General features: G+C 53.3%; 6 protein-coding genes across 12 annotated transcripts; 2 read left to right on the forward strand and 4 right to left on the reverse strand.

Annotated features, from left to right (window-relative positions):
- Positions 1,345-3,444, reverse strand: LOC102180547. 4 transcript variants are annotated; one of them, XM_018038617.1, is made up of 4 exons: positions 3,304-3,444; positions 2,990-3,115; positions 2,163-2,288; positions 1,345-2,019 (listed from the first exon to the last, which is right to left on the reverse strand). In XM_018038617.1, the coding sequence occupies exons 2-4, from the start codon at positions 3,045-3,047 to the stop codon at positions 1,721-1,723; spliced, it is 483 nt and encodes a 160-aa protein (XP_017894106.1). In that variant the 5' UTR covers positions 3,048-3,115; positions 3,304-3,444; the 3' UTR covers positions 1,345-1,720. The 4 variants fall into 4 exon arrangements, with proteins under 4 accessions (XP_017894106.1, XP_017894105.1, XP_017894108.1 ...); XM_018038616.1 differs by having other exon boundaries at positions 3,257-3,444; XM_018038619.1 differs by having other exon boundaries at positions 2,996-3,115; positions 3,257-3,439.
- LY6G6D (lymphocyte antigen 6 complex, locus G6D) lies at positions 4,993-6,870 on the forward strand. Its single transcript, XM_005696576.2, has 3 exons — positions 4,993-5,086; positions 5,181-5,327; positions 6,574-6,870. The coding sequence occupies exons 1-3, from the start codon at positions 5,032-5,034 to the stop codon at positions 6,795-6,797; spliced, it is 426 nt and encodes a 141-aa protein (XP_005696633.1). The 5' UTR covers positions 4,993-5,031; the 3' UTR covers positions 6,798-6,870.
- Positions 7,610-10,293, reverse strand: LY6G6C (lymphocyte antigen 6 complex, locus G6C). Its single transcript, XM_005696575.3, has 3 exons — positions 10,159-10,293; positions 8,736-8,846; positions 7,610-8,271 (listed from the first exon to the last, which is right to left on the reverse strand). The coding sequence occupies exons 1-3, from the start codon at positions 10,208-10,210 to the stop codon at positions 8,057-8,059; spliced, it is 378 nt and encodes a 125-aa protein (XP_005696632.1). The 5' UTR covers positions 10,211-10,293; the 3' UTR covers positions 7,610-8,056.
- Positions 9,449-14,702, forward strand: C23H6orf25 (chromosome 23 C6orf25 homolog). 2 transcript variants are annotated; one of them, XM_018038624.1, is made up of 7 exons: positions 9,449-9,596; positions 11,532-11,615; positions 11,804-12,147; positions 12,300-12,400; positions 12,759-12,799; positions 12,930-13,009; positions 13,137-14,702. In XM_018038624.1, exons 2-7 carry the CDS (start codon positions 11,534-11,536, stop codon positions 13,239-13,241), a joined length of 753 nt encoding a protein of 250 aa, XP_017894113.1. In that variant the 5' UTR covers positions 9,449-9,596; positions 11,532-11,533; the 3' UTR covers positions 13,242-14,702. The 2 variants fall into 2 exon arrangements, with proteins under 2 accessions (XP_017894113.1, XP_005709603.2); XM_005709546.3 differs by having other exon boundaries at positions 11,804-12,139; positions 12,310-12,400; positions 12,911-13,009.
- On the reverse strand, positions 15,030-18,572 carry DDAH2 (dimethylarginine dimethylaminohydrolase 2). 3 transcript variants are annotated; one of them, XM_018038620.1, is made up of 7 exons: positions 18,341-18,572; positions 17,134-17,496; positions 16,920-17,019; positions 16,721-16,794; positions 16,459-16,578; positions 15,535-15,684; positions 15,030-15,344 (listed from the first exon to the last, which is right to left on the reverse strand). In XM_018038620.1, exons 2-7 carry the CDS (start codon positions 17,428-17,430, stop codon positions 15,228-15,230), a joined length of 858 nt encoding a protein of 285 aa, XP_017894109.1. In that variant the 5' UTR covers positions 17,431-17,496; positions 18,341-18,572; the 3' UTR covers positions 15,030-15,227. The 3 variants fall into 3 exon arrangements, with proteins under 3 accessions (XP_017894109.1, XP_017894111.1, XP_017894110.1); XM_018038622.1 differs by lacking the exon at positions 18,341-18,572 and adding an exon at positions 17,668-18,304; XM_018038621.1 differs by lacking the exon at positions 18,341-18,572 and adding an exon at positions 17,634-18,304.
- On the reverse strand, positions 18,882-24,308 carry CLIC1 (chloride intracellular channel 1). Its single transcript, XM_005696574.3, has 6 exons — positions 23,935-24,308; positions 21,708-21,817; positions 21,395-21,520; positions 21,133-21,239; positions 20,526-20,707; positions 18,882-19,270 (listed from the first exon to the last, which is right to left on the reverse strand). Exons 1-6 carry the CDS (start codon positions 23,971-23,973, stop codon positions 19,109-19,111), a joined length of 726 nt encoding a protein of 241 aa, XP_005696631.1. The 5' UTR covers positions 23,974-24,308; the 3' UTR covers positions 18,882-19,108.

The following is a 26,355-nucleotide window of genomic DNA, read 5'->3' on the forward strand; positions in this document are numbered from 1 at the left end:
AAGTATCCTTAATCAGTCTTTCTGCTTTGCAAAACCTGCCCCTAAAACCAGGTGATCTCAAGGACATCAACTAGGAAGTGTGACCTGCTGACTCCCTGGCTATCTGATACCTGAAGGATTCCCGAAAACCTTGGCAAGGGGGGAGGAGCTGGGAGTGCTATTTCACAGTCCGGTTGGTCTCCAGCCAAGCTGTGTGTGTCTGTGACAGTGTGTGTATATGAGTGTGTGTGTGTGTGTGTGTGTGTGTTAAGGGGCTGGGGGCTGAAGGAAAGAAGAAGCATTATTCCACGATGTCACCTATGAAAGGGTGTGGTTTCCTGTCTCGCTGTAGCCAGTGGAGGGATGGCCCTGAGCCTGCAGTACCATACAGTTCAGGGGAGCCTGGGGTAACTGGCAGGGGCTGGGGAGAGGTGAGGATGGGAAGAAAGGAGACAGGAATCCAGAGACTTGAGCAGTGGTAAGAATCAGTTATGGGGGTACCAAAGGACAAACGGTAGAAACTGAAGAAGAGGGAAGGAAAGAGGCTCCAGTCACAGGAAAAGGGAAGAGATGGAGAGAGAGAGAGAGGAAAATTGGAAGTATGAAGAAGGAGGATTGAAGGACAGAAGAAAGGAAAGAAGACTCACCTCTAAATTAAGCCAGATCCTCACTGCCATCTCATCCTCACAAAGAAGAAATTGAGAGAGAACCAGCACCTCTAATCAGACGCCAGACTTCCTCAGATGGAAGGGGAGGGGACGGAGTCAGGACTGGTGGGGGGTGCCCTTGCCCAGCCACCACCCCTCGGTTCCCTCCTTATCGTAGGCGCTCCCCCTCCTTATCCTGTGGCATCCGGAGCAGGGCACAGCTTATCACCCTGATGGCCTGGGGGCCCCACGAGTCACACACAAGCTATCTCCCTGGGCAGAGGGAGTGTCCACAGCAGTGGGTGGGTGAATTCCCTGGTGGGGTGTGTAACTGGGCCCTGCGTGTTGGGTGATGAGTGAACAAGTCTGGGCTTGAAGAATGGGAGAGGGTGCTGGTGCTCCTAGTCTCAGGCAGCATGGAGCTGGCCTCCCAGCCACACCCTCACCACTCCATGAGGGCCCCTTTGTGATCTGCTCAAGCTTGGGCTTCACTGGAGAAAAGCGTTCTTGGAGGTGTCACCTAAAAACCTTTACGCTGCAGTGGCTTAAGTAAGCTACTGGCAAGAAGGAGGATGCCAACGACAGATGGAGGATGAAGTGAAAGTCGTGGTTCAGGTGCCAGCACCCCAGCCCAACCCGCTCAGCAGCTCTAGCTTGCTGTTAGAGATAGCACGCGTGCCTGCACAGGTACACACACACAGACACACACACAGAGCAGTGTTACTGAACTTCCAGATAGCACTTTTATTACACTTACTCTTCATAGTTCCCTAAGCCTTCCTTCCTGATCTACCAAATTAATCTTTCCTAGGAGGACTCTCTTCCTCATCACACTTGATGCTCCTTCCATCCCCTTGCCTGGGACTCACAGCTCCTTCAAACACCTGCCTTGCTAGAGAGCTGGGGATTACAGAATGCATCAGAAACAAGCATCTAGAAAAGACCAAGGATTTAGGGCATATCTTCTTTATGAGGCTGGGCTCTGGGAACGTTCCTCTGGGCAGCCAGGGGCTGGAGCAATGCCTGGAGGAATCAGGTTTGGGGAGGGGCCTGTGAAGGTGTTGGCTCCACGGATCTGAGATCTCTGTACACGGTCAGGTTCTTGGGCAAATCTCCAGAGATCTCTGTGCCGGTGTTGCCGGGGCCGCAGTGACAATGGAGAAGTCTTGAACTGGAGGCTGGTGGCCTCCCCAGGTGAAGCTGGCCAGGAGGACAAGCAGGGTGATGAGGAGGAGGCTGGGGAGCTGACGTGGTGTGGTAGCCGAGTTGCACAGGTCCTGCTCGCAGCAGTGGTGTCGAAGAGTATAGGAGCGGGACCAGTAGGTGGTGTGGCCCTGCAGGGAGCACTCGGCCCTTGGGAGGCAGCCCTTCCGCTCGATGACCTCACTCTGTTCTATGGGACAGAGGTGGTTGGGGGAGGGGAGAGCTGAGGCCGGGCAGGAAGGAGGCAAGGGCCATATGGGGTCCCACGAAACGCAGGATTGGATGGCAGTGGGGAAGACCTAGGGAACATCCATCAGACCAGAGTCCTCCTACCTGAGGTACCAATACTGATGCCACAAACTTCATCCTCCTGACACTTGGTGGGAACAGGGTAGCAGGGTTTGGCAAAGTTGCAGGTGTAACAGCGGAGCTGTGTCTGGGCCAGGGAGGCGGCAAGACCTGTGGAGTCCGTGGAGATCCGTCAGGGAGGAGAAGCAAACAGGGCAGGTGAGAGGCCCAGCCCAGATTCGGGAATGGGCTGCACAGACAGAGGTGATACACAAAGTGGGGAAAGGGGAGCGGTGAAACGGAGGGAGAAGCAGACCAAAGTAGAAAAAGAGAAGGAGCAGGGAGTGGAGATCATGCACGAAAAGGAAAAGGCAGAGAGGCACGAGGGATACAGGGAGCATGCGAGAAACACACAGACATGAACAGAAGCCAAGGGAACCAGAGGTGGACACAGAGAATGGCACAAAAAGCCGGGCTGGAGCCAGGAGGGGGTGCCAGTGAAGAAGTCAAACAGATGGTGCCGAGTCGGATGAGAAAATAGGAATTAACATTGACCAAGGTGCCCAGCAAAGAAGCAAGAGGTGAGATAAGGGTCAGAGGAGACAGAGGCTTGTCAAAGATGCCACAAGGAAGAGACAGTTATTCTCAAATGCCTTTGAAAGGAAATCTTTCTTATTCCACTTCATCAGGCTGGCCTGAGACCGTTCCCAGTAGCTCTTCTTTTCTTTCCAAACCCGCTACAGCTCTCTCCTCGGCATAGGTCAGCACCCTCTCCCTCGCCCCCCTACCCCTAGCTCTCAGGCTCCTCCACAAACCCCTGCCACCACCACCGCCCTACCCTGCTCCCTGTCCCCAAGGATTCTCCAGCTCACCCTTACCCAGCGCCCCACCAAGGAACAGGATGCAGAGGAAGATGCTGGAGGTACCCATGTCTGGACCCGGGACACAGGAGTCTGGGAGAATGTGATCTGCACCCTGAGATCCTAGAGCTGGAGCATCTGAGTGAGACAGGGAGGGACCAGTAAACAAACACACCTAGAGAGTGAATCTGTGGGTGAGGCGGAACAGGGACCAGACTCAACAGCCTGAAACAGGAGAGTTCCTGGCCCCGAAGCTCTCACACCCTCCCTGCCTCCTACCGGAGCCTGCTCTTGCCCTGAGGGTCTTCTCTATTCTTGCAGCTTACTCTTGGCTTGTCTGTCGCTCTTGAATGGTGTCTGTCAGCGTCTGTCACTTTCCCTCCTCCTCCTCCTCTCCCTCCCTCTCCTTGTTGCAAGCTGCTCTTTGCTCTTTCATCTCCTTGTTTTTGTTTGTCTGTCTTCCCCTTCTGTGCATTTAAGTCTCTCAAGGTCACTCTCCTAAACAGCCCTGGCTCAGATCTGTTTTGCGAGTGGTGTTTGAGTGTGGACTCAGCAAGCCCCCACCCACCCACCCACCTGCACACGCAGCTACGGACCCCACCTAGCTGCCCATCCCTTTGATCCCCCAAGCTTCAACATCCGTACCCCATAATTACCTCTCCCAGCTTTACTACATTAGAGGAAATAATTAATTATGGGTGAGGCCAGAGGGACTGATGTATTTCCACTGGTGCAGGGGTAGGGTTCAGAAAGACTAGGAAGGAAGGCAGGGATAAGATTTGGGTCGGGGGTAGAGTCTGGAAGACTGGGGCTTAAGAGACTGGGGAGAAGAGTCAGCACCCGGGGAATCAGGGCAGACTGTACCAGGAGTAAGAGGCAGACAGGGTGGGGAGTGAGACAGAGGAGACACAGGTATCCACTGAGTAGCAGTTTTCAAAAACATTTTTTAATCTCAGGACCTCTTTACACTCAAAAATTACTGAAGACCCCAAAGAATTTTTTTATGTAAGTTATATCAATATTTGCTATATGAGAAATTAAAGCAAAACATTTTAACAGATTCGTTAAAAAATATAAAGCAATAAACTTGTTGTTATTTAGTCCCTAAGTTGTGTCCGACCCTTTGTGACCCCATGAATTGCCAGGCTCCTCTGTCCATGGAATTTTCCAGATGAGAATACTGGAGTGGGTTGCCATTTCCTCCTCCAGGGGATCTTCCCCACCCAGGGATGGAATGTGCATCTCCTGTTTTGGCAGGGGATTCTTTACCACTGAGCCACCAGGGAAGACCCACACAGTGGTCAGAAACTGTTACATGTTAACAAAACACATTTTTGTGAAAAATAATGTCTTTCCCAACAGTATAGTGAGAAGAGTGGCATTTCTTTACCCTTTGGGGAATCTATTTAATATGGGGCTTCCCTCGTGGCTCAGAGGTTAAAGTGTCTGCCTGCAATTCAGGAGACCTAAGTTCAATCCCTGGGTGGGGAAGATCCCCTGGAAAAGGAAATGGCACCCCACTCCAGTACTCTTGCCTGGAGAATCCCATGGATGGAGGAGCCTGGTGGGTTGCAGTCCACGGGGTCACAAAGAGTCGGACACAACTGAGCGACTTCACTTTCACTTTAACAGGAGAAATAGAAGATGGATGGGTTTTCACATCTGCTTCTGCATTCAGCCTGTTGGGATTTTGATTGAATATATGATGAAAACCTGACAGATATGTAGCTGGAAAAGGAAGACTGTCCAGGACTCTCTGAAAGGGTCTTAAGAACCCTGGGAGTTCTGGGACCACCGTTTTAGATATGTTTCTGAGATGGAAGAGTTAGGGGACATCAGAGGATGCTGAGTGCTCTTTCTCTCCTGGGGAGTCCTTCCCCAGGCGGCCCTCCGTATCCCCACTGGGGCCCCCGTGCCTTCTAGGGGAGACAGACTCTTTCCTCCCTTTTTATTGCCCTATAAAGCCCAAGGCAACCGGGATAAAAGGCCGGCAGAGGGAAGACCAGGGAGGGGGTGGGCGGGAGGGAGAGGCGCTACAGACACAGGCAGACGCAATGAACCCCCTATTTGCTGGGATCCTGCTCGGCACCTTGCTGGGGGCTGCCTTGGGTAAGGAGGCACCCGGGGCGCCTGTCACAGAGGCCCATCGCCCTGTGCCAGCCACCCCCGAGCGTCTGGCCCAGCACCTCTTCTCTCCCACCAGGAAACCGCATGCGGTGCTATGACTGCGGTGGAGGCCCCAGCGGCTCCTGCAAAGAAACGGTGACCACTTGCGGAGAGGGCGAGCGCTGCGGCTTCCTGGAGCGCAAACCCCAACCAGACCTGGCACAGACCAAACTGTCTGGAAACCGTGAGTCCTCAGTGTGTCCCCCTTCCTCCCAGCCCCTCCCTGCCTCCAGCTCCTACTACTTCAGTCCTTCTGGCTTCCAGAACCTTCCAGGCTCAGTTGAGCTCTGGACAGATGGTGCCGCTGTCAGAATGAAGCAGCCTGGAGCCCCTTCTGGCTCCTGGCACTGAGCCCCTGGAAGCCTGCTGTCTGTGTGGCCTCACCTCCCTCCTCTCTACCCTCCAGAAAGAGACTCATAGGCCCGTGTACTCACAAATGGTTGAAAAAGCTCTCTACCTTGAGGGTAGGGACCAAAATATTCAACCAAACTTCTACTCTCAGGCATCAACTAAGGTCCAGGGAGGTATATGTGTATGTATAGTCTAATTTCTTTAATTTCAAAATAATTTTAGATTGACAGAAAAGTTACTTTTATTAAAAAACAGTACAGGTTAGCGCTGTGTATCCTTACCCAACTTCCGGTAATGTTAATGTCTTATACAAGCATAGGGTGCGTGTAGTCAGTGTCTTAGTCGCTCATATGGACTGCAGCCCACCAGGCTCCTCTGTCCATGGGCTTTCCCAGGCCAGAATACTGGAGTGAGTTGCCATTTCCATCTCTAGGAGATCTTCCCGACCCACGGATCGAATCTTTGTCTTCTGCATCTCCTGAGTTGGCAGACAGATTCTTTACCACTGAGCCGATTGGGAAGCCCATGTAACTGCAGTACAATTAGCAAAATCAGAAAATAACACTGGTTCAGTAGGACTAATCTACAGATCTTGCTTGATATAGCCTGTTGTTCCTTTCATGTCTTTTTTTCTGATCCAGGATCCACCGCCTTTTGCTCTCCTACCTTAGTTGTCATCTCTCTGTGACAGTGTGCTGAGTCTTCCTTTGATTCTATGATATTGACACTTTTTTCCTTTTCTTTGTATTTCTTGATCTTGATACTTTTACTTGATCTCTGATACTGGATACTGATGCGTTATTTTAAAGAATGTCCTGCCATTTGGATTAACCTGATATTTTCTTGTGATTAGACTGAGGTCCTGAGTTTTGGGAAAGAAGTGATGTTGGTCCCTTTCAGTGGATGCTGTTAGGGCTTCACGATGTCAGCATGTTAACTGTGATCACTTGGTTTCAGGGAGGTGTTTTTCGAGGGGGGCGGAGGATCCCTTTGGGCTCCTTGAAATCATATCTGCTCTGCCCCAGAAGGCAAGTCCTCAAGCCAGGAGTTCAACACCCCAGTCTCATCTTCTCTTTCAGCCTCAGTGACCTTGATTCATCACCATCCAGCCTGCGTGGCAGCCCATCATTGCAATCAAGTGGATACAGAAGTGGTGGGAGACGTGACTTATACGACCCACAGGGACTGCTGCGTTGGTGACCTGTGCAACGGTGCTGTGGCGAGCACTGCAGCCCCCATGAGCATCGTGGCTGCAGCAGTCACCACGCTGGCCTGGCTCTTGCCAGGACTCTGGAGAGGGTAATGGGAGCAGGGGAGGAGAAGGCAGCAAGGAAATGAAGATCTGTGAGCCATTAAAATCTATCAACCACTCCAGAGCTGACTGGAAAATTCCATCTTTTGTTGATAGGAGGGCTGAAGGGGTAATACAGGAGCATCCAGGCTCTAGTTTAGGGGTTATCAAGGATCAGTGGACTTAGCTACAATGGTACACTTCTTAACCAACTAAACCCCAAAGGACAATGGAGAATCTGCCCTAAAGTGACTCCTACCTGTTGCCAGGGAGAGTCTTTCTTAGCAACAAGGATCACTGAGGGGAGCAGGCTCTGGGCTGGCCACCAGGAATCAGTGAGTCTGGTTGTCTGGGCTTGTTCCCCTTCCCCCTACTGGCAACCTGACTGCCAATATGACTATTTGGAATCGAGAAAGGAAATGTAAACACTGTGGCGGGACAGAGCCTTGGTGCCCCACCTACTAGGCCAGGTGAGGCCTCTGACTTTAACCTGAGGGACTGAGGCCTGGAAGGAGGGGCTCAGGTCCCATCCCCGTGCAACTCTCCTACCCCTCTGAGGAGCCCGCAAGCCAGGCTTGCACCTCCTTCTTGGCAGTACAACACAGGTGTGGCCTAAATATAGGATAAAGATTGTTTCTCCAAATACTGGGCCACCCCCAGACACTGGAAGAAAGGACAGGTCTGAAAAACCAGTTTCTCCCTTTGCCCCAACCCTGGCCTCCCAGAGCAACTCCGGGCCCTTTGGTGAGGGTTGGGGCTGAGAGTGTTATTTGCTGGGAGGGGGCTGCTGACAATAGATCTTCTGACAATAAACACAAAATAGGTCGGCTCTACACATTTATTACTCGGAATGGAAAGGGGTGGGCATGGGGATGAGGTATGTATGGGAGCCAGGATTTGAAGTGTCAGTGAGGTTATTGGGTGCTTCCTGGCAGCCTTCATTGGGGACAGGACAGAACTCCATTTCAGGCCCAGATTCCAATTGCTCTTCACACAGGGCATAGGAAAGCGCAGGAAGCAAAGTGGGGAGCTCTCCCTGGAAGCAATGGAGGATCTGGAGTGGTGTCGAGGGAAATGGGAAGGGTCTCTCTGGGAAAGCAGAGTGGAGGGCGTGAGTGGAAAGATGGATGGAGAAACCGCTATCTAGTTAAAGCAATGTGAAGCATCTGGAGAGATGCTTTTCTGAGCAAAGGGAAGCAGGGGGTATGGAGACACAAGAAGAGAGGCTCAGGCGAAGGCAGATGGAAAGAGGGGCAGCCATGGAGCCAGTCTCAGTGCAATAGCCAGAGGCCAAGGCCAGCCAAGGAGGTGAGGAAGACAAGGGTCAGGGCCGGCGTGGGCCGAGGGGCTGGGCTATTGCAGTTGTCCTGGCTGCAGCAGGTGGTGTTATAGGTCAGGCCCCCCTTCTGGTTGGTTTGGTTGACCCCCGGCTTACAGGGCTCTCCTGGTGTGCCACAGTCGAGTCGGGAGAAAACCCACATCTTCCCTGGGGTTAGGAGGGAGCAAAGAGGTTAGTAAAGACAGGCACTCGGCATGCCTGGGTCCATCTCCCCCCCCCCAGCCCCTGCCATGCACCCCATTCAGGCTTCCATCCTTCCCAACTCTGCCCCTGGCCCTGCCCTTCTGTATTTCTTCTCAGTCTAACCTTTCTCGTGCACTTTCTTACCCTGCCACCTCACCCCAATCCCGGGCCTATCACTTGCTGCCCATGGAGCTTTGGACCAGTTCCTGTCTCTTTCAGAGGCTGTTTCCTCAATATAATAATAGCATCCACATCATAGGATGTCATGAACATAAATTCAAACAACCCATGTGAAGATACAGGATGGTGCCTGGGAAACAGTAATCCTTGGCCAAATATTATCATTGCTGTAGTTCTCTGTTCCACCTCAGCCCCAGCCATAGAGTCCCCCATTGGCCCCCCCTCCCCACTGACGAAGGGGATGGTACCAATGTATGCGTGGGTTGTCAGGCATTGATGTCCTGGTTCCAGGCGGCAGGACTTCCGGTCCACACAACCCAGCACTGGGAGCTTGTAGCAGGAGTGACATCGAATATCAGCTGGGAAGACACAAGTGACAGAATATATGACTCATCAAGGGATGAGCCAAGCTGGTGGGTGGGGTTGGAGAGGAGTCAGTCAAGTTGGGGTTCTGACCTGTTTGGTCTGCTAGAGACAGAACAGGTAAGGGATGCAAAAAAAATGTAGAAGTGGGTGAGGGTGGAGTTGGTCTGTGAATGGCCCACACCCTAAACATCTTTCTTCACTCCAACCCATCTAGAGATGAGTCAAGAGGGGCAGTTACCAACAATGGGGCTGGGGGTGGATGGAATGTGAGACTACCACTGGGAAGGAATGTGTAGATGTCTAGGGAGGAGATGAAGGAATTCAGAAGGTTACAGATGAAGAGATGAAATAGGAAGAAATATTCAAAGTAAAAAGCAATCGTGGCGGTTACAACACTTGCAGGAATGGCTTGGAGCTTAAGGTGGGCAAGAAAGCCACCTGAGGGGGCCAGTTAAACAAAGCATTCTTTACCTCCTGGGGCTGCCAAGGGTGTGGGAAGAGGAAGCAGACCCAAAATAAATCCTCCCACCCTGGTAGGTCTCTGACAGAAAGGAGTAGTATCTAAGAGGCAGATCATCAGAATAGATCTGAGCACTTTACCAAAATGGAGAGGATGAGAGCAGAAGGTGGCACTCCCAAGGTTCCTGCCACATCTGATTCAAGGTTTGAGAAAAGGAAGAGTTCAGGCCATGGGTGGAGGAGCCTGGTGATCACCTCTCAGTGAAACCCACCTCATCCTGGGGGTGAGCAACCTTGACATTCTCTCCCTAGAAGGCTGGGCAATCTCCCTGGCTCCCTGGAATCCTCCACAGAGCTTGTGCCCCTGGAAGTATGCACCCCAGGGGGGAGCCGGGCGGGGAGGGGACCTAGGAAAGACCACTGCTTATGGGACAGAGCACAAAGTCCCTGATGGAGTAGATGGGAGGATGGGTAGCAAAAGAAGCCCCAGCTGGATGCTTAGGTTTCTGGGAGGACACCCTGACTGAGTGGAGAGAGGAGAAAGCAGGTAAACTGGATCCTGGAATGGGGTTGGAAGGGGAGCTGGATATGAGAGTTTATGAGAATTGGGGAACTGGGAACCTGTAACCCTGGGCAGTTAGAAGAGTGGGTTTTGGAGGTGGGGAAGAGGCTGAAGGATGGAGATGGGGGAGAACAGAGCAAGGACCCTGTCACAGGGGCACAGGAGAGCCGAGCCAGTTGGGTCTGAGGGCGCTTGGGATCCATGGGTACAAAGGACAGTGGCTGGGACAGGGTTTAAAAATCCTGACCAGGTGAACCACATCCTGAGGGGCCCCAGGGGCTCACCTGAGACCCAGCAGAGCAGAGCAGACATGGAGAGCAGGAGAAGGGCCCTCATGGTGGGGGTCCTGAGAACGGCAGCAGCCGACAGAGCAGGACTTCAGGGATCTGGCTTTTGCTCTGGGACTTCAGTGGCCTTTTTGGAGTTTATAATCACAACAGTCCCTCCCTCCCTGGCCTCTGGTGGCCCCTCCTTCCCCATTTAGGGAAGGGCTAAGCAGGACCCAGTGGAGGAGTGGGATGGGGATGGGAAGAGACAGGTATGGGGAGGGCAGGTGCAGCAGTGACTAACTCCATTTTGCTTCTTGGTTTCTGTCTAAGACACACCCTCTTGGCCCCCAGGAGTAACATCTCTGTCTGCCTAATCCTCTGGAGAAGTATCACTAAAGGCCCCTGTGATGTTATAGTGGCTGGGGTGGTAGGAGCATCTCCTGGTTCCTGGGAAATGGACAATGGGGTGCAGCCCCAGCTGACTACCAAATTTTGGTCCCTGGGGGGCACTGGTAGGGGCATGTAGGCAGGAATTAAGCATCAAATTCATCTCACTTCAGCCCCCACTTTGTTTTCCCAAGCCCTGCTCAGCCACGGGATGAAGGAGTAGGGTTTGTGATGTCACCATGAGTTTGTGTGACGTCATAGCAGCAGAGGCAAGGGCTGGAGCTGCCTGTTAAGGAGGGGCTGCCTCAGAACCCCTGAAGCTTCTCAGGACCTTGCCCTGGCTCCACTTGGGTTTGGCCTGGCCTTGGCTCCTCTGGTGCAGTGAAGGCTGAGGGTGTGGGGCTGTGCATCTGCTAGAGCCAAAACCTGCTCAGCTGGGTGCGGTTCCTTGGGCCAGGAGGGACAGAATGGGCACAGAGAGGTGAGGCAGCAGCTAAAATAGGAATAGGAATAGTCACAATGGCAAGCACATAGTGCTCCTATGACTCAGCCATTGTTCTAGGTGTTTTCTATGTATTATTTGATTTAGTTCTCCAAATACTCTGTGAGGTAGGTGCCTTTATGCCCATTTTACAGATGAGCAAACAGGCTCACAGAAGTGACTTGTGCACATCTCACAGCTAGTAGATAGTGAAATCAAGATTTGAATTCAGGCAGCCAGAATCCAGAAATCCGTGGTGCTCCCTGCAACTGCTACGCTGCAAGAGTTGACGACTGCGCAAGTGCTTGTGTAAAGGACCCCAGCATGAATTTTAAGTGAGCACTGGTTAAGGGCTGTGAACTTGCCTCTGAGGATTCCCAGAGGGATCTGGGCAGCTGGTGGCCCCTCCCCTACCGCTTATCAGTGCCCCCAGACCCGCGGTCTCCTCCTCCACCCCCCTTTGATTTCCCTCCGGTCTCCTCCGCTGATTCACTGCCCTCCTCTTCCCACCACATCCCAGCCATGACCGTGGTTCTGCAGCTGCCGCTGCCGCTGCTGCTGCTGTCGCTGCTGCTGCTTTCGAGGGCCCAGGGGGACCCAGGAGGTAAGCCATCCCAGTAAAGTTGCAATGGCGGGAGGAAAGACTGAGCCGGGAGGAAGGGGCGACAGGAGGGTGAGATGTATATGGGAAGATCGAGGATGGCAAGACAGCACGGGAGAGCCATTAGACTAAGTGGGAGGGTCGTGTTGCCCTATGGTCTTGCCTTAACCATCGCCTCTGGCCTCCCATAGCTTCACTGAACGGCCACCCCGGAGACCGCGTGAATCTCTCCTGCATAGGGGTCTCGCAACCCACCCGCTGGGTCTGGGCACCTAGATTCCCGGCCTGCAAAGGCCTGTCCAAAGGACGCCGCCCGATCCTGTGGGCCTCACCGAGCGGGACCCCCACCGTGTCTCCCGCCCAGCCCTTTGCTGGCCGCATAAATGCCCTGGACCTTGGTATCCGGCGACTGGAGCTGCTCTTGAGCGCGGGGGACTCTGGCACCTTTATCTGCAAGGGTCGCCAAGAGGAGGAGAGCCGTACGGAGCTTCATGTGCTGGGAGACCGGGCCTACTGCAAAGCTCTGGGTAGGTCTATGCCTTCATGCGCAGGGGACCTAACTCTGACACACGCCCCCGGCAGGGAGAGAGGCCTCGGCTGGGGGGTCCTGAGAGGGGCGGCGGTGTGGCTAACGCTCTGTCCCCGCACCCTGACCTTGGCATCAACCACTCCCACCCCGCTTCCAACCATCCCCCAGGGTCGTCGTATTCCCACATTCTGATCCCGCTGCTGGGCGCTGGGCTGGTGCTGGGCCTCGGAGTATTGGGCTGGGCCTGCTGGCGGCGCAGGTGAGCACAAGGGGCGGAGCCTGATTGAAAGGGTCTTGACCCGAGGAGGGAGGGGCAGGCCCAGAACTTTCAAAGACCAAAGCTAGATCAGGTGTGGTTTAGAGATGAATGGGAGAGGTTAGAACTGGGGGGCGAGGCCAAGGGCTGGTGGATGGAGCCCTAGCTAAGGAGGCGAAGCTGGAGGTGGAGCAGGCTCCACGCGTGGGTTGATGTGTCTGTGGGGGTGGAACCTACGTTGTTTTCCTGGTCAGAGCCTGAAACTGGCTGGGTCGTTGTTGGCACTTGGGGGACGGGGATGGGCCAGAACGAAGCAAAACAAGGTTAGTGCTTCTCAAAGACTCTTACCCATCCCTTACAGGCGCTCGCCCCCTCATCCGCCTCGACCAACCCCCAGATTTGGTGAGACTAATTCCCCCGCAATTTTCCTTCTCCGCACATTCCCCACCCAATGCTTGAGTCTGAGCCCTTGCTGGGAGCAGACAAGTTGGTCACCTTCTCTCAATCCTTCAGCTCTGTCCCCCCCACATAGTTCCACTCGTGAAAGCAGAGCCCCAGAGGCCAGAAGAGGAGGAAGAGCCCAAGATGCCAGGGGACCTGGATCAGGAGCCGGTAAGGGCTTGGGACAGGATGGGGGCTGGCCAGGATCCTTGAGTCTAGCGGACGGAGAAAGACAGAGGCCTGATACCCAAGGGAATCAGACTTCTGAGACCCTGCTGCCTTCCTCCCCACCTTTCAGAGCCTGCTCTACGCAGACCTGGATCATATGGCCCTCAGAAGGTCCAGCCGACTGTCCCCAGTGGTCCCTGCTGATGCCTCCACCATCTATGCTGTTGTAGTTTGAAGGGAAGCCTTTACAGCAAACCTCACAAGCTGAGGGCTCCCAGATCTCCATTACACCCTTCCCCTTCTTGGCCCTTCACCTGGCAAAGGAAGGCACCATGGGATAGAAATGAGCACTAGACTAGGAGTTGAGCGACCTAGGTTCCAGGCTATCTCTGCTGCTGATCTTGGTCCTTCCTTACCCCTGTCTCTCACACCCGTTTCCCCACCTTAAGACACCAGCAACTCCTAGATCATTTTCCTGTCTCTTCACTTCTCTTCACAGTCAAGCTCTTTGAACCAAGGGCCTACACCTGTCTCTTCCATTTTTTCCTTCACTCCTACTACTCACCTGGCCTCCATGAGATTGCCAGTGATGTATTAATAGCCACACCCACTGGATGTTTTGTTGGCATTCATCTGGCTTGACCTTTGATTGCTCTCTTATTTAAGCTCTGTTTTTCTTTAATGTTGGTGTCTTTCTCCTGGATTCCGTTTTCTTCCTCCCTGTTCCCACAGTATTCCCCACAATTCCAGGTTTGTCTTTTTAATATCTGCTTTTCTCCCTCTTCTAGGATGCTGTCATCCACAGCGAGTCCTCAGCCTTTACTTTAACTCTGCAAACAACACCCAGAATTCCTTCCAGTTCCCATCTCTGATAGGAGATTTCCAAACTGTCCCTCAGACATCCCTGCCTGGCTGACCCTAGGCATTTTGCACACAGCGGGTCCAAAAGCCAACGCACTGTCATCTCCCAAGCCACTTATTTAATCCTCCCTCCCATGCATCTTCTCTTGATCAACCCTGTTGCCCAAGCCAGAAACTGGGAGTCATGTAACCTCCTTCCTCTCACTCCCATATGATAAACCAAGTCCTGTCTTTCTATTTTAATGTCGTTGTCAAATCCACACCCTTTTCATGTCCAGCACGGCCACCTGAGTGTACTCTCTTCAGTTCCTCCCTGGATTTCCCATAGCCTCATCTCATTTTCCTGCCCTTGCTCTCCTCGCTGAAACCAGAGTCTTCCTGAATGCTAACCTCCTGACCACCTACATTTCAGCAGTATTTCAGTTCTGGCCCTTAGCCTAGGTTTCAAGGTGCTACAGTACTTTACTTATTTTCCAGGCTTATATCTGTCATTTGATGCCTAGAACATGACAGCCTTTGAGAAATTTTCCCCAGCCCACAAATATGCCCGTGCCCAGTGCAGTTCCTTCTTCCTGGGTTACCCTTTGTCTCCTCACCATGCACCTGGCTAATTCTTATTTATCCTCAGGACTCAGTCTCTTGGCCCACTCCTGCATATACTTTGATGCTCTCTGGGGCCCCTTATTTCTCTCTTGGCAACAGCCTCCTGTGAATTGTTCCATTACAACCTGTATTTCAATTTATAAGAAATTTTCATGTACTGTGAGTTCCTTGATATCAGGAGACTAACCCTTTTTCTCTCATTGCTAAACCTCGGTAAATGAGTGAAAATGAATGTCCCTGGAAATGTCATTTCCTCCTATCAGCTCAGCAATGGGCTGTTGATCTCCAAGTCTCTGAATCATCTGACATTTAGATAAATTCAGTGAGTGACTCACTCATATTTTCTCTTCTCTGCCCTGTACATGCTCCCCACAAGAGAAATTCTTTCCTCTCCATCTTGTACCCAAGTCCCCACAACAGGGCTGGACAATGAGTCGGTGTGTGCACAGTGAGGGTTTGATGAATGAAGGAGATCTCCTCCCCAGCACTAATCCCAGCCTGGGGTTTCAGCCCTGCCCTTGTCCTTCTGCTCCAGTAAGACACCAGTTGCAGTCCAGTCTAAAAGGTCAGGTCTATTTTATTAGTTCTTAAGGAGACGACTCACCCAGTGGCCTCTGTCCTTTTTCTCACTCTGCCCTCCTCTATATGGGGCCTTCTCCCCACTACTGCCTAATCACCATCCTCTATCTAACCTTCCTTCCCCTTCTACTCCTATGCCATTCTACCCCTGGTCAGCCAGGACCCCCAGGCTGGGTTCTCAGTTGTGAGGGCGTGTGCTGAGCACCAGGCAGAGGGAACTGAGCCCAGCGCCAGCCTTCTCCAGTTCTGAACAGGACACAGGTACGAGGGTGACGTCAGAGAGCTTCTGCAGTGCCTGCAGGGAGGACAGCATGTAGGGAGAAGGGAGTGAGTCCCCAGGACCTACAGGCGGGGATCCCTTTCAGCCAGCTCAGAGTGGCCCCACTCGGGCTTCTAGAAAAGGCACCCCTTTTTCCTCCCACAAGGAAGGCCTGAGCCCCATTTCTCTGGTTGGGGGTAGTGGTGGAGCTCCTGCCTTCTCTCACCTCTTGGCTGTTGGGCAGGTCCCCGCCTCCGCGGTGCAGGAGGAAAGGGGGCAGGCCGGGCTGCCCAGGACGCAGAAAGAGACAGTCAGCTGCTGCATCATCCGGGAGGGTCAGGGAGGCATAGGGGTGATCAGTCAATACTGCCATTGCCTTGGGGGAGAAGAGAGAGGAAACACGAAAGGCTCAGCCTCTCCACAACTGAGTCTTGCTGCCTTACTACCTACCACTAAGGGCGGGGGACAGAGTCACATTATTGTGGAATAACAGCAATCACATGTCAGTTTCTGTGTGTCAGATACTGAGTGCTTTAATTAACTTTGCTAATTTCCACTTCGGACTCACAGGCAGTTCTTTCCACCTGCTATCCACTTCTCAGCTACTCCAGACCCCACCCATCGATCCTATCCATCCTTCAAGACACGGATTAGGTGCCCTTCAATGGCACCCTGCTCCAGTACTCTTGCCTGGGAAAGGAGCCTGGTAGGCTGCAGTCCATGGGATCGATAAGAGTCAGACATTACTGAGTGACTTCACTTTGACTTTTCACTTTCATGCATTGGAGAAGGAAATGGCAACCCACTCCAGTGTTCTTGCCTGGAGAATCCCAGGGACAGGGGAGCCTGGTGGGCTGCCGTCTATGGGGTCGCACAGAGTCGGACACGACTGAAGCGACTTAGCAGCAGCAGCAGCAGAGAATTTCGTGAAACCCCGGAAGACGATGTTAATTGTCCCTGTTCCTCGGTGTTCCAGCTGCCTGTCCTGCTTATAGTAACTTGTTTTCTCATATAGATGGACAGCACAGTGAGGGTAGGGGTTGGAGCTAATTCTCAGAGCGGCCCTGCTCCCCGCCTCCTGGGCCTAGAGCCACGCCCACTGTCTTTGGCTGGCCCCCAACTTGCCCCACCCAGCCCCGCCCCTTCTCACCCTGACAGCTTTTTGGGCGGCCTCGCTGGAACCCGCCACCACGGTGCGGGGTCCCCCCATACCGCAGAGGCCACGCAGGTGGGAGGAGCTTGTGACAGGCACCGTGGAGACGGCAAAGTCCTAGAGGGAACAAGGGAAAGTATTCAGTGACAGGGATAGCCTAAACACAGGCTACTCTCAGCCACTTCCTCCTCAGCCCCCTAGTCCCTCCCCTCTCCTCCCCGCCCAGGTCCCTCCGACCCCATCCATCCCCGCTCCTAACCCGGAACGTGTCCGCCACGATCTCAGCTCCTCGGTGATTGGTCCACTTGGAGAGGCCTACGAAAAACTCCCGGCCTGAGCCCAGGGAGGTGGTCGAGGTATGAGGCGCGAGTGAGTTGGAAACAAGGCTCAACGTGGCCCATTCTCCCAAAGTCAGCCTCCCCGTCTCAAGCCCCAGGGTACAGGCACCCCAGCCTCACCGGTGAAGAGAACATCAGTGCCATCCAGCGTCGCGTTCTCGTCCCCCATCTCCACAATTCGGAGCCCCAGGTCCTGGAGGGCTTTGCGGACTCCATCGACCTTAGGGCAGGAGAAGAGGGAGTGAAACAGATATTTCCACCCCCATTCTTCCCTAAAGCCCGGGATGTCCATATCCTTCTTTCCCTCTACTCGAACCCGTGCCCAGGCGCTCACCTCCGGCCTGCGGGCGGGGCTCCAGGGCCGCGTGATTAGAGCTGTATCCCCTTGAATCACGGCGGTGTCACCGAGCAGCGGTCCCAGCGGCAGCGACTCTTCAGGAGGCAGTTCTACTAGTTGCAGCCCCAATCGCTGCCTCAGCTTACCCCCCAGCACACCATGCTCCCTCTGAGCTTTGGCTAGGTCCAGAGCCGGGAGGCCAGCTGCTGCACCCTCCCCCGACGCCAGGCTCTCCGGGACCCCCCGGATCAGGGCATGGGAGCAGCGGCCCAGCCCCTCCCCTGGCGTCCCCATCCCATCCACACAGACGCCCCCTCCGGCTGCGCTGATTTCTTAGTTTTCTCTTTCTACTTCACCTGTCTGGGAGAAGAAACAGAAAAGGGGGAGGCAGAGAGAGAGACATGCAGAGAAGGGCGTAGGGGGATGGTTAAGAGCGCCTGGGTCTTCCGTCTGCCTTCTCTGGCTGCCCCTCCCACTCCGCCCCACCCCCTCCAGACCTTCCTCTCCTGCAGACCTCACTCCACCCCGTACCCTCGCAGATCTGCTGCTTTAGGGGGGAGTCCGAGGAACAAGATTGGGACCCCTAATTTCCAAAACACCTGTTGCCCCTGCTTGGGGGTTTTTGAGAGGTCCCCGCCAGGCGCCCCTCTTGGCAGCCGCTAGGATGCGCTCACTCCCCAAAAATGCAGCGGCCCCGCCCCCTTAACCCTCAGCTGCTCGCTGCCTTAGGGACCCGAAGTGCGGCGAGGAACCCACAGGGGTGATGGGACAGGACGAGACAGCTGGGGAGAGAGTTAGAGCCTGGGGGATGAAAGCCTTGGATGTCCGAACGAGAAAGGGAGAGAGGGTCAAGGAGAAGGGAATAGAGCCTAAGGAGTTAAACATCTCTCTCCACCCCAGTCAGTCACTCCGTCCCTAGCGCGACCCAGTGTAAACCAGACTCAGTCCCGGAGGACTGGGAGAGGTCTAAAACAAAATCCGAGGGGCGGGGAAATTGGGGGGCGTGGTTCTGGGGAGCAGGCGCCACTCGGGGCGCCAGGACATGGTCCCCCAGTCTCCTGACCCATCTTCCCCAAAGTCCACCTCGACTCAGCTCCGCACCCAAATGTCGACCCTCCGCACTGTCCCGGAGCAAGCACGGGTCCAGCATTCCGGAACTCCGGTCTGCACACGGTCCAAGGGACACCTCCCACCCCAGACTCACCTCCAGCGGCCACCGCTGCTCTTGCCGCTCAGTGATCTTGGCTGGAGCCCCACCCCCCCTGAGGACAGAGTTGGTGAAGAAGAGAGTAGTAGCCTTCAAGCGTCGGGGACCGGAGCTTTGGCTTTGAGGGGTCCCCGGGTAGGCGAGCTCAAGTACTACGGTGGGTCGGGGGCACGACGGTCTGGCGGCTCCAGGGCATTGTCTAAGCGGGACGGGGCGGGGCTCCTCGAGGTCACGCCCACTCCGCCCTGCTATGCCGCTCCCACTCCACCCCGACTGCGCGCCCCCCTTCTCGGAATTCCGCCCCGCCCCAAGATCGCTGCCCAGACCCACCCAGATCAGGCCAGCCCCAGCGGCTGGGATGCAAATGCGGCATAGAGCCCCAGATAGCACTATCGTGGACCTACACATAAAAATGGCAGCCCATCACAAGCACCCCTTTTCTAAATTCCTGGTTTCTGCCAGGAGTTCAAGGTCATTGACCTACCCTTCTTTCCTTGTTATTCACACTCCAAGCCCCCGTTTGTATAAAAACACTTGATTGTCATTCTATATTTTATTACTGAAATACAACCCACCCCACAATAAAAATCTCTCGCAGATCCCCCATCCTTGCTTCTCATTGCCCCCAGCAAGCCCTACACAGGTGCTCCAGGATGCTAAGCTCACTGGCCATTTTGGAGTGTGTCCATTGGGTAGTATGTGGAAACCACCCAGGGCCTTTGTGGAGAAAATGGAGGGGGGTGCCGGGGGGCCCTAGGAAGGGCCTTATTTGAGGGCCTTGGCCACTTGCTCGTAGGCCAGCTCGATTTCCTCATCATCTGGACAGGTGGAAGCAAACTCTTCCCTAGCATAGGCATTGCGCAGGTATCGATGCACTCCACGAAACACATCCGGAATGGAGAATCCCCGGTACTTCTTACATACCACCTAGGGGTGCGGGAAGGAGGATCAATAGGTTAGCCTCAGGAAACCAAGCTGCCATGCCCTTGGTCCTTCCCTTATCCCAAAGCCTACATGATAAAATCCAGGCATTTAAGCAAGTCCGCTACCTGGTTTCTTTTCTTATGACTCATCAGTTCAGTTCAGTTCAGTCACTCAGTGCCGACTCTTTGCCGCAGCACGCCAGGCCTCCCTGTCCATCACCAACGCCCGGAGTTTACCCAAACTCATGGCTATTGAGTTGGTGATGGCATCCAACCACCTTATCTTGTGTCAGTCCCCTTCTTCTCCTGCCTTCAATCTTTCCCAGCATCAGGATCTTTTCAAATAAGTCAGCTCTTTTCATCAGGTGGCCTAAGTATTGGAGTTTCAGCTTCAACATCAGTCCTTATGACTCATCTCCCACATAATCACCTGCAGTCATCTTAACTCCTGTCTGGTAAGGGCTTCACCCTTTCTCTCCACTTACTGAAATCCTGGCATTTATAACCAGGGCCTTTTCAGACCACCCCAGTCCATGGTGCTTGTTTTCTCGTCCTGATTTTGAGATATAATTCACAAACCATAAAGTTCTCTTAAATTTCCACAACAATTGCTGTCTACTTGTCATTTAGCTTTTAATCATGTATTACTAACTTTCACGTGAAAGTTATTTTCTCAGCTAGATTTCAAATCCTTTGCAGGCAGGGACTTACCTGAAGCATGCCAAGATCAAAGGTCCCTCATGCTACAACTAAGACTCTGTGCAGCCAAATAAATAAATAAATACAGAGATTCTCAATACACAGTTCTGCAGCAGACTGACACCAGGCCCACGTTTCACAAACTAAACCATAGCTTCGAGCTGTGACAAAAACAAGGGAACCAGCAGTTTTCATCTTCCACAAGAGGAAATGGAGACTGAAACAACAGACTTAAAACTTTGATTTTAGGAAAAGCCTGGTCTGTCTGATCTGGGGATGTGGCAACGATAGAGACAGGAAGAGCATTCTTGAAAGCAGTACTGAGATGTGTTACTCTCAGTCTGTTTGCACCCACAGCTTGCATCGTGGAATGTAATTAATTCTCCCAAGCAGTGGTCTTGCCAGCAAAGATAGCAGAGAAGGAATAGGGTGGTGTCTGCCATTGGAAACTACTCTCCGAAAGAAACCACCTTTGGAGTGGTTGTCATGGGAAACCTGCATGGGAGCCCCTTAAAGAGTCATCCCACCTCCCACTTACTCCTCCTACAATCACTACTCACCTGTACTATGTGGAGCTTGGGCAACAGGTTGCAGTCAGCCAGAGTGAGCTCATTGCCATCCAGAAATTTCCTCTGAGAGATGCCCTCATCCTCAGCACTGGTCTCATCTACTTCCTCTGGGAGAGGGGATGTCAGGTAATTGTCTAATACTTTCAGGGCTTTCAGGAGCCCCTTCTCCAGGTCTGTGCAAGAGAAGGGAGTTGGTAAGAACATCAGAAGATCGACATAGTCCAAGAAAGCCCATGGCGGGGGTGAGGAAAGTCCAAAACAATAATAGCTAACACTAATGTGTTTCATTTTCTCTGTGCTCTTCTATGCAATTTACATACAAAAACTCATTTAATTCTCACATCAACTGGGGAAGTAGGTATTGTTATCCTCGTTTCATAGATCTGAAAATAGATTTCCAGAGAAGTGAAATGGAAGGCTCACAGCTACTAGAATTTGTACTCAGGTCATCTGGATCTAGAGTTGCTATTATTTTTTAATTTAAGTAAGGTTTGCAATATCTGCTCCATCTCCCTGATATCTGAATGTCCAGGTGTCTCTAATCCCTAGATCTTTTCCATTCCTCCTAGGACCCAGGCCTCTGACCCACAAGACTCACTGTCATTGAGTGCTGGGTTTGAATTCTTAATGTAGGCAGAGAATTTGGCAAATATGTCCAGCCCAGCTGTGTTGGATTCAGGGTTCAGAGCTGCCAGCTTGGGGTACCTAAAAGCCAATGGGAGAAACTGGATAAGATATCTTTCGAGGAGGAGCCTCAGCTCCCCTGCCTTAGCCCCACCACCATCTCTGTTTTCCATTTCTTCAACCCCTTTCCCAGAGTCTCCCAGCTCCCCTACTTCCCATTCCAAGTTCCCCTCTACCTGGGAGGACACAGCACTGCCTCCAGAAATTCCTCAATCTTGTTGGTATCTGTGTGCACTTCGGTGCCATACAGCAGGAAAGGGAGCTGCCCTCCTGGGCACAGCTTCTGTACCGTCTCAGTCCGCCTGGAGGAGACCAGGCATAAGGACTGGTAAAGGGCTTTAGGGAGACCCAGAAAGGGGAGATGGAGGTAGGTGGGAGAGGGGCTTCAGATGAGGGGATGGGGGGGATGGTTCAGGATGGAAGGACTCAGGTGAATGAGTGTGCACCTGTGCACATAAGAGGTGTTTAGAGGAACAGAAGTGGGCCTACCTCTTGGTGTCAACAGTGGTGACATTGAAAGTGACTCCCTTGAGCCAGAGAACCATGAAGAGTCTCTGGGAGAAGGGGCAGTTTCCGATCTTGGCCCCATCACTGCCAGCCTGGAAAGGAAGCCCCAGCCCAAGGTTAGGCCTGGTGTACCCCACTCATCCTGAGGCCATTCTCTGCATCTCTTACTCCCAGACTTGACTGCTTTCTGCCTAGTCATGACATATACTCAGTGTCTCACTAGAAAAGCTCCCCACATAACTGGGCTCTGCACTCTCTGGTCTGGGTCAAACCTAAGACAGATCATTACAAATATCTTCTGCAAAGGTAAGCTTCTGGTTTCCCAGAGAATTGAGGACAATGGGAGAAAGGCCCAGGGAATGGATTTTGGAGAATTTGGAGGATCTAGACCCTAGAGAGGGAAGACAAATGGGGGTGGGCGTAGTTACTTTTCTCCGTGCTATTCTAAGCATTCTACATGCCATAACTCATTTAATTCTCACACTGACCCATGAAATAGAGCCTAGAAAGGGGCTTTGTTGAAGCCAGTGGTGTGGGCTAGAGGCCTGGATTCCTGAAGGAAGTACAGCCTGAACACAGGAGAGGTGGGGCGGGGGTTTGGAAGCAGGAGTTGTGGTTCTCTATACACTACCCAAGCAGTTGGGTGGGGAGTCAAAGGACTCAGAGCCTCACCCTCAAGGTGTGGAGGGCTTTGTAGAGGGGGCTGCTCTCTAATCCCTGACCTCATCCCCCAACAGACACCTCCCCCTCGGCTGAGGGTGATTCATCTCACTGTGTCTTGGGTCTCAGCAGCTTCCTTCCTGGCAAGCAGTGGGGGCAGGGACCTGTGAGGCTGAGGCCTGGGCAGACAATGCCACCTCCCTCTTCCCTGGGTACTGCCGGGGTGGGGCTGGGGTGAGGGGTGAGGGGTGGGGGGGTAGTGGGGGGTCTCTCAGAGCAAGTCTCCTAGCTCTAGATAACCTTTCTCCTGTAGGACCCAGGGCTGGAATCTGCAGCGCAGCCCCACCCAGGAGTAAAAATAGCCCCTGAGGCAAGAGTGAGAGTGAGGTGGGGACCACACCTAAGGGGCCGGCCTGAGAAGCCCCGGCATAAAGGAGAGGGAGAAACAGGCTGGGACACACAAAGGCTGGAGGAACAAAAGAGGGGAAGTGGAGGGAAAGGAGGCAGGAAAGTGAAGGGTGGGGAGGCTGCGAGGGGAGATACAGACGGAGGGGGAGGTCGCTAAAGGGAGGGAGGAGCACAGAGAAGGGGTCTGGAGAGGCGAGAGAATGCAAGCCTAGTGCGGAAGGGAGCGCAGCTGAAGCGGCGGCCTGAGGTTTCGATATGCAAATACCTTGGGACCACCTCTCCTCATCAACACCCACGGAGAGGACAGAATTGGGACGGCTCTTTTTCTTTCGTTTCTATAACCCTAAAACTCTAAACGCCCTAGTCCAGCTCTCCTCCTCCTGATCTCTCTTCCCATCTACCCTCGTGGTAGCCACTGCTCAACTCTCATCTCCGCGCCACCGCCCTTTCTCTCGCTTCTCCAAGCCCCCAGGGACACTGGTTCTCGACCCCATCACCACTCTGAGCCAGCTTCTGGAACTCCACTCCCACTCTCCTGTCCCCTTCCACCCCACCAATTCTTCCCAGTTCACTTGGTCTCACTCCCAGACCTCCCTACCACACCCTCTTCCTTGAAACCTCCCCCGCCACACACACATACACACACCCCCATACACACATCCCCTCCAAGTCTCCCCCACCATGCACCTCACCCTCTGATCTTTTTGTAGGGCCCTTATCCTGAATTTTCCCTCGGTCCCACCCAAACCTTATTAGGTTTCGGGCTGGCCCCTTCTCTCTCTGTCCCCTATCAGCTGTTCCCTCTCCCCCACCCCGTCAATCTTCTAAACTCCTGGGAACCCTCCCTTTTCTCTATCTTCTTGTCCTTTAGGCTGCTGGAAACTTGCACTTTTACAAACTTTTCAGGGTTGAGCCTAGATTTCTCTAGCCGGGCACATTATCTTCGCCTCCAACCCTCCTGCCACCTCCCTCCCCGCCCCCCCCCCTCCGCCCCCGCCACACACACTAAAGACTGCACGTGGGGCTGGGGATGGGAATCAAAGAGGGAAGGGAGTGGGGAGTGGAGGCTGGAGCTGGGGAAAAGTGTGAGTTGCCTTCCAGGAACTTGGAGGGGGGCCGAGGAGGGAGAAGATGTTCTTACCTTCACGAACAATTCGACCTGAGGTTGTTCTTCAGCCATGGTTGCGACGGGGACCAGGAAGCGGCTGTCGCTGGGGGAACTGGGAGGGGCCGGGCAGGGAAGGCGGTCTCACAGAAGAGACTCTCTCCCCCAGACCTAGGGCTGGCCCTTCAGCGCCACACGAGCCTGATCAGACCCGCTCACACCAGACGTGGCCTCTCCACCAGTCCGGCGTACTCCACACCCAGCGGCTCTAGCTCTACCCGCTCCCGGACTTGATCTGGGAGCTGACTCACGGACCGCCCCGCCCTGAACCTGGGGAGGGGACGGGCGGGGGGCGGGACTCGACGACCTAGGGAGTGGGCCCGGAGGGGCGAGCCTCGGGTCTCCCTGATGATGGGGGAGGGGGTTTGAGGCGAATCTCGGGAAAATCCCTTGTGTCCCTGCCAGTCTCCTTGATCACAGGACTTTTTTCTGCCTCAGTTTCCCTGCTTGCTTAATCAGAGGACACTCCCACTACACCTTCACCCAAGAAATCTGACACTGACTGCATGAGCACGTCCCCGAGGGCCCAGAAAGGGAATTATAGAAGAGAAAAGTGGTCCTTTATTCCTTTCTCCAAGTTTCTTCCGGACTTCAGTTCCCAATTCTGAGTTGGTAGGACTGTGGTCCACAAGAGGGACTTGGAAGTGGAAGCTGGGTTTGGAGGAAGAGAGTGGTGAAAAGTAGGGCAGGGTTGGGGAGGGGATGTCACAGGCCCTGTGCTGGGGAAACAGGAAGCTGAGCCCAGGGGCCTCATCACTGGGAGAGGTCCTCTCCCATTCAGTAGCCTGTTCAGCTTTAATGCTTCCACTTCTGCCTCCCATCTGGAGCCCCTTCCTGTGCCTTTTGCCCTTTTCTCTGTGACAGGTTGCCTTGGAGATGAGGAGGAAAGCAAGGGGTTACTGTAGCCCTAGAGTAGAGCAGCACTGATCCTACTGGGCTGGTGGTAGCTGGTCCTATTGTGGGAGGAAAAGGTGAAAATCAGACAAGATAGTGTGAGCAGAGTCCTTAGGGACACAAATAAAGAAGTAGAGAGGACAGAGGAAGAATAGTTCTCTCCCTCCCTCCCCAATAACCTTGATTTTGGAGGTTCTATCAAACTCTTTATGATCTGCTGAAAAATAGCCCTGAAATATGTTTTCCAAACAGGACATATGTCAGCCTTTACATTTGAATCTCTGTCCTATTCAGCCATCTCTTTCTTCCTCATTACCCTCTGTCTAACAAGACACCTAGAGTTTCAGAAAATCATGGTGGCATGCAAGGATATAGGAGTAAAGCAGGGCTTGAAACTTAAAGAACAGGAGAGAGTTGGGGAGGGAGCGGGTGGAGTGCAGAGAGGTGCTGGAACCAGCAGTTAGTGGTTTCCTCTCATGCTTCCTCTTCTGTGGGTTTTCTCTTCCCTGGAGGAAGGCCTTTCTCTGTCCTCCTTACAGAGGGGATATATTTGGTGTTTGTTCTCTTTTGGGCTTCCCTTGTGGCTCAGCTGGTAAAGAATCTGCCTGCAATGTGGGAGACCTGAGTTCAATTCCTGGGTTGGGAAGATCCCCTGGTGAAGGGAAAGGCTACCCACTCCAGTATTCTGACCTAGAGAATTCCATGGACTGTACAGTCCATGGGGTTGCAAAGAGTTCACACAACTGAGTGACTTTCACTTTCCTTCAACAGAAGAATGTAGAATGATTCAACAAATATCTGTTCGTTGAGGGGAATCTCCTCCAAGGTGACCCCTGAAACCTGCACACATGACCCGTTTCATCTGAAGAAGGTCAAAGCAGCACTACTTGCCCGTGTCCTTTTCTGCTCCAACTGGTCCATGTCCACCAGAGAATCTGCCTCACAAAAATCTCCCCTCTGGGAAAAGCCTCAGGCAAACTGGGTGAGTCCTGAGCTCAAACAGGTTTGGCAGCTTCTCCCCTGCCTCTCTTTTCTCTCCTACAGTTTTTATAGCTAGAACTGCCTTGATCATCAATATTGACTTTGGCTAGCTGGCATGGCTGCTCGCAAAGTATTTTTCCTTAACTTCTCAGGTGACGGGTAATGTTGCCCTCTCCTGGTACCATCCATCAGTGTCTCATGGGTTTGAAGTCAGGGACTACACCCCCCAAATCCTGCCTCAGAGAAGTTTCTCTCCCATCTCAATTTCCTTGCCCCTGCTTTTCTCCTATTTCCGTCTCTCCCCTTTACTTCTCCAGGCTTCTCTTTCCACTCCTCCCCTTCCTCAGCTTGGTGAACCAGTCCCTAATCTCTTCCCACCCCAGATTGGAAGGTGTGTCCCTCCGCCGATACTGCTTTGAGCTGTCACCTGGCCTCCTCCAGGTTTCCATAGCTCCGTTGCTCAACAATTTGCCAGGGGTAACCATTAACCTAGTCTTTAACTCACTCCTCCACCTTTCTTAC

The sequence above is a fragment of the Capra hircus genome, chromosome 23 (genome assembly GCF_001704415.2).
Source record: "Capra hircus breed San Clemente chromosome 23, ASM170441v1, whole genome shotgun sequence".
NCBI lineage: Eukaryota > Metazoa > Chordata > Mammalia > Artiodactyla > Bovidae > Capra > Capra hircus.